The 6,942-nt window shown below is 33.9% G+C and overlaps 1 protein-coding gene across 1 annotated transcript; it reads right to left on the bottom strand.

Moving 5' to 3' along the window:
* Positions 1 to 1,551: 1,551 nt before the first annotated feature.
* LOC125777661 (uncharacterized) lies at positions 1,552 to 2,301 on the bottom strand. The gene is made up of 4 exons (XM_049452759.1): positions 2,242 to 2,301; positions 2,024 to 2,182; positions 1,782 to 1,946; positions 1,552 to 1,707 (listed from the first exon to the last, which is right to left on the bottom strand). Exons 1-4 carry the CDS (start codon positions 2,299 to 2,301, stop codon positions 1,552 to 1,554), a joined length of 540 nt encoding a protein of 179 aa, XP_049308716.1.
* Between the last annotated feature and the right edge of the window lie 4,641 nt (positions 2,302 to 6,942).

Raw genomic sequence — 6,942 nt, 5'->3', positions numbered from 1 at the left:
TTTTATATATATGTATGTATCTTTCCATAATGAAATTCCAGATCATGACATATTAAAAATGACCGAAACTACTTAGAAGGCATATGATCCCTATTGGATAAGCCGGTATATGTGTTGAAGTACTATGCTATATTTTTGAGCCAAGAGAAAGGCTCATCGGCTGCTCACCTGTAAAGTATGACTCGATCTCCTGCATTACAATGGTTTCTTTCTTTCTACGACAAATAGTATGTGAGGATGTCTTGCAAATGCTTAACTATTTACCATATAAAACTTCAAAATATCTTCCTTAATCGAAACAATTGCTTCTCAGCATATAATAACGGGTGATTTTTTTGAGGTTAGGATTTTCATGCATTAGTATTTGACAGATCACGTGGGATTTCAGACATGGTGTCAAAGAGAAAGATGCTCAGTATGCTTTGACATTTCATCATGAATAGACTTACTAACGAGCAACGCTTGCAAATCATTGAATTTTATTACCAAAATCAGTGTTCGGTTCGAAATGTGTTTATCGACAAATTTTGTTCAGCGATGAGGCTCATTTCTGGTTGAATGGCTACGTAAATAAGCAAAATTGCCGCATTTGGGGTGAAGAGCAACCAGAAGCCGTTCAAGAACTGCCCATGCATCCCGAAAAATGCACTGTTTGGTGTGGTTTGTACGCTGGTGGAATCATTGGACCGTATTTTTTCAAAGATGCTGTTGGACGCAACGTTACGGTGAATGGCGATCGCTATCGTTCGATGCTAACAAACTTTTTGTTGCCAAAAATGGAAGAACTGAACTTGGTTGACATGTGGTTTCAACAAGATGGCGCTACATGCCACACAGCTCGCGATTCTATGGCCATTTTGAGGGAAAACTTCGGACAACAATTCATCTCAAGAAATGGACCCGTAAGTTGGCCACCAAGATCATGCGATTTAACGCCTTTAGACTATTTTTTGTGGGGCTACGTCAAGTCTAAAGTCTACAGAAATAAGCCAGCAACTATTCCAGCTTTGGAAGACAACATTTCCGAAGAAATTCGGGCTATTCCGGCCGAAATGCTCGAAAAAGTTGCCCAAAATTGGACTTTCCGAATGGACCACCTAAGACGCAGCCGCGGTCAACATTTAAATGAAATTATCTTCAAAAAGTAAATGTCATGAACCAATCTAACGTATCAAATAAAGAACCGATGAGATTTTGCAAATTTTATGCGTTTTTTTTTTTAAAAAAAGTTATCAAGCTCTTAAAAAATCACCCTTTATATAATGAATGAAAGGAAGTCTAAAAGTCTATAATATATGTATGAGTCGTTATTCTGTAAGATACCAGTATTTGGCTAGACATAAACTGTTTTTCTTTATACTCCAATTCGGTTACACAGTTATTTCTTTCTCATATTGACCACTTCTCTGATGAGAAAATCATTACACAAATTAATTTTTTAGACACCATAGTATAATTTCATTATAACTGTAAATGAGCCTTCACTTCAAGATTTATTTTTAAAAATTTTCTCTCTTGTCTCTCTGTGGCATGCCACTTAAATTTTGACACTTAAGACAATGTTACAAATACCCTAACCACGGCCCGCAAAGCATTGTAGGTGTACCATGATGTGACGAGTTGGTAGTCACCCCTCGGGAATGGTAGGACATTTGTCATCAAATTATCGATGTGACTTATCGGCAACATGTTTACCTCAATGTCATGCTGAATAATTAAAATAAATCAATAAGAAAAATGTCAACTTGAAAACTTTGAAACGTAATGCCAATTCAACCTACGGTGTAAGGGCAAGTGTGATTTACATTGGAGTACTTGTGGAAGAGGCCATGTAAGAAGCGCAGTAGGGTATTGCCACCCGTGCGAAGAAATTTGCAGCCATCCACTGTGACGTTGTAGAGGAAGGGCTTATAACCGTTGGCGCGTTTAAGTGTAGCAACACCAACCTGAGGAAAAGAATAAGTGCATACATATTAACTACATTGATAGAGTACTTTGGTGCCTCTTAGTTCACGCTACTTACCGATATATTATTTTTTGGCTCCTTCGAGAGGAAATGATTGGCCGCCGATAAATATTTGTAAGTGCGATTCACTGCCCGAATATAACAGTATCGTATTGAGTTGTAGGTCGGATCTACGGCTTCACATTTGATGTTTGTGAAGTCAACTCTAGCACGCACCTTAAACAACATAAAGCACCTAATTATGTAATATTTATTGAGTAGCTTTTTCAACTAACCAAAGCACAAAGGCACAAAATTGCCAAAAATCCATAGAAAATGAAGAGAATTCGCGACATTTCGAGCGCCTTTGAAGTTGAAAAAGCATAGCATTGATTTATAATAGGAACGGTGACGATAATTGTTTTATAATTTATTCGATGACTATGAAAATTCGAACACAAAACTGATTTTTAATTGATTTTCATTGCCGCAATCGTGCTAACTGAATGTGCCGAATATTATAAAACAATTCAAAATTTATTTTAAGCTAACACTTCATAGGTATTTCACTAATTACACTGAAAAAAAAGTAAGGGAGGCCTTGAATCAGAAACAGTCTGGCATAAGATACTCTTATAACTCTAATTTAATTTTAAAGTCGCTTGAAAATGTATATGTGCTTCTAAGAGAAATATGTTAGTTTCACTGTAACTAACCGATATATACAGGATAAAGAAAAATATGGTGGGAAAAATAACTTTATATAAGGCTTGAGAAAATATCTGACCCAAATGGTAGAAAAACGACTCCTTTTGATAAAAACAACGAACAAAATTATTATACTACAAGGTGCGTTCCAAAGTAAACAGCACAACAACCCCTGATGGCTATATGCCGACTGGTGCGTTAGGATCTCTTTTCTTTTTATCTCTTCTTATCGATTGTCCAGTGAGAATTTCATGACATTTCATTTATTACAAGTGGAGTTATTGCGTTTTAAGTGTCAGTATTTCTGTGTTATCGGTGCGAAAATGAGCTTCGAACAAAGTGCTTACATCAAATTTTGTTTTAAAATTGGTAAAACTTTTACCGAAACGTTTTAATTGATGAAACGAGTTTATGGCGATGATTACCTATCCCGTAGCAGAGTGCACTAGTGGTTTTGTCGTTTTCAAAACGGTCGTGAGGACATAAATGACGATCAACATTCACCGGAAATTCTATCGAAACTGTGCATAGATTCATCAAAAAGCAACCGAAATCATCATTGAAATTCACGGAAATGGAATTGAACATCTCCAAAACATCGGTTTATCGCATTTGCGAAAGCCCAGTGAACGGTTTGCTCCGCACTTTTTGACTGAGGGCCAAAAATTGCTCAGAATCCAACAATCGTAGGACGATTATTTGACCAAAAACCACATTTTAACCATTAACTCCTCCTCGTATTCACCTGAAATGGCACCGTGTGACTTCTTCCTTTTCAGAAAAATGCATTTACCCATGAAAGTAAATCGGTTATGCAGACGTAGAAGCCATTCAAAAGGCTAGCACCGGCATACTGGCGGCCATACCTGCCAACGAGCTAAAACACCCGTTTGACATGCTTTTGGACTGTACAAAAAACTGTATTGAAGCAGAGAGAGACTATTTTGAATAAAATAAATTGATTTTGCCGAAAGAACCATTTGTTCTGTTTTTTTTTTTTTTTTAAGGCCTGCTTACTTTGGAAAGCACCTTGTATTATACATTGACTTTTTAGGCTCTTATAAACATTTAAAAGGAAAAAGAGCAGGGCATAAAACCATTTGTTTTAAGTAGATATCATCCCGCTAATTAGTGAATGTATTGTACATTACTCATAAACTAAGGCAACAATATGTAAATATAAAATCGGATAAAAACCATGCCAATATCAGTTTAGTTTTCTAATATTTTTTCAAATGGCGAAAACAGTTTATAAACCGCATAATTAATCAGTACCACAAGCTAATCAACTCGGTGGAGGTGTGTTGGTCGACTTGAAATCTAATAGTTTTGCCGTATGACAAATAAATTAATTTTGGTTTGATACAATAACAATTAGGTAATAATTAAAAAGATATTTGTTAAAATTATAGGCCTTATAGTAGTTTTGAATAATTATTTTTATTTTCTAATGACGAGTTTCACTCAATAGTTCTAGCTTATTTTGTTCGCTGAAACCATAATTATGATTAAATGGTATTTAGAATTTAACTATTAATTTCTATAATAGCTGCTGGAATTACACTTTTGATTACATCACGGTACATACATATTTAGATACATTTATGTAGGTTTCATTACGATTTATATAAGTGGTTTTTATTTATAAATCTAATTTCGTAACTAAAAATTATTTGAATTCGACATTCCTCTGGAAATACTGCAATTCCGCATATGGAGACTAAGCAAGTATTTGTAGGAAATTCGTTAAAGCTTACAAAATTAGCTTGCAAGCGTGGGACGAAGGCCTAAGCAGCCAGTTCCTTTAATTTCCTAGAATATCTGTAATTTTATTTACAGGTCATATTTAAATAAATAAATAAAATCAGCTTACCATCGCAACTAGAAAATAAAATTTAAAGTAAATCTAATGTTCGAACAGAATAAAAATAATATTGTCTGCCTTTTTAATTTATTACAATAGAAAAATTTAGAATGTCTCCCTATTGTAATATTATTCATAGAAATTATCAAGCTATTTATTTTTTGAGTACAGGGTCTTTTAATAGCAGCTCTTAGTTATAAAAAATTATTGCTAACTTTTAATAGTCGCTGAGGTAACTGAATCAAAATACAAATTATTGATTTTCTTTGAGTAAATAAATTTAATGATTTTTTTTAAGCAGGCAGCAATGTTTGTTTTATTGGCTAATGACATTCGCCATTATTTTTTCACTCATTTAATGATGATTAAAGCGAAGTCTAGTCTAGAGCATCAAACTCGAGCGTTTTTTGGCAATTAAAATTCATATTATTCATGTTTCATAATTTGTTCATTTATATTACAACAGTACAAACAATTAAAGGATTATATGCGGGTAAAATTTTCAAAAAATCGATTTTTTAAGTTTTTTTTTCTTAATGTACATACTTGTATATTAAAAAACTCATATCGTTCAAGTAAACATTTTCGAAGTTAGACGCAAATTTGAAAAGACATTTCAGAGTACTTGGAAGTACAAGGCCAAACGTTATACGCGTTTTTCACAAAATGGTGTTTTCGGTGAGCAATATTACTCCAAAACGGGTAAAACAATTAGTCTCAAATTTTAGCACGAGCTTCTTAAATATATTTTTTAGTAATTAATCGAGGACTCATTCTCACCGAAAAATATTTTTTTTTAAACAATTTAATGCCGAAATTTTGGCCAAAAATCAATTTTGTATTGCGAAACCGCCATTTTGTCCAAAAAAAATTATTTAGCTTATTCCTTCGAGTTGCTTTCCTAATACGAAATCTGTTTGGGATTTTAATGAACCAGTTCAGAGATATATTGGTCACCGGAAAACGTCTTTTTTGAAAGGATCACCCGGAGATCAGCTGTGGTACTTTTACAAATAAATGTTTTTACTAACAGTAAGTCTTAAATTACAGTTTAAAGATATCATAATCTGTGTACTTATTTGGATTGGCGCAATAAATCAAACATTTTTCTCAGAAAAAATTTCGGAAAATTCGCTTATTTTCGGCCTTATAACTAGACATGCATTTCCCACATAGACGAATCATAAGAACCAGTGATTAAATAGGTCTTTACGAATAATTTTACATAACCCATAATGATTTTTTATTCATAAGACACACCATGTACCAGTCGATTTATTTCCACCTGATAAAAAGTACCAAAAAAAGTACTCGATTGTTAATTACTTAACTTTTTCACAAAAAAAAAACAACTCAAACCAAAATGCCTTAAGCTTGTAAACGCTCCCGCACACTTACAATAACTATTGAAATTCATAACACCTATCTCAATAACGGTAAATTTGTGTACAAGTATACATATACCTGAACCAAACGCAAACTCTTTTACATAACACCCTGTAAGCGCACTTATCCTTGTAAGATAACACCGCAGCGCTTGCTTGAGGAAAGTTAAATTCGCATATACATATATTCAGTAAAATAACGCTGGTGAACTCTGCGTGAAGGAAGGAAGGCAAGAGAGCAAAATATCGTCGTAAGATTGACGTTAAATATCAATAACTTCATTTCGGTCGATTGCCCTCCAGGCGCTCGTAATTTCGCCAAACGAGTTGAGAAAGTTTTCATTTACGAGAATTGTGCTGGAAATTGTGGAAAATGTAAAACAGTAATTCGCAAAAGTATTTACAGTTATGAAGCAATATTCAGATAAACGTTATTGAGTATGAATGTAAGATTGCCAGCATGACACGCGCTGCAACGATCAATTGCGGGCGTTGGAAGATTATTTGTTTGCTGTTCGTATGTTTTATTTTTATTTTTATAAATGTTTGTACGGTAAAGATGTAAGAATATAATAAGTGATTAATAGAACTTAGATATTTGCTTGAGAAGGGTATATATTTCAGAAATATTACTAAAACTACGAATAAATTGAGATAATGCGCTCAGCAAAAGTTTCCTTTACATAACACACTAAACAGTGATTTTTTTGAAACGTAGCGACGTCTCATTAATGGTTTGAAGATTATCATCATTTCAAATGCGATGATTTAGGTGGTTATTAGCGTAGCCATTCAACCAAAAGTGAGTTTTATAGAGGAACAAAATTTTCTGGTGAAAACCGGAATCAGTGGTCATCTGGTTTAGGACCACGAGTTGGATTTTTTAAGCCCGACAACCAGGATCCTTTAGCAAAATCTTTCATAAAATGGATAAGCACAGCTTAAATTTTCGCGTTTGTTGTCGGATGAATGATCTGTGAGGATTCGGATTATCCACTAGAGTAAACAGGGTGTACCAGATAATTTATTTAGTGTAGTCT

This window comes from Bactrocera dorsalis, chromosome 3, assembly GCF_023373825.1.
Source record: "Bactrocera dorsalis isolate Fly_Bdor chromosome 3, ASM2337382v1, whole genome shotgun sequence".
NCBI classification, from domain to species: Eukaryota; Metazoa; Arthropoda; class Insecta; order Diptera; family Tephritidae; genus Bactrocera; species Bactrocera dorsalis.
The sequence above is the reverse complement of the archived record's forward strand: the minus strand, read 5'-3'. Positions and strand labels throughout refer to the sequence as shown.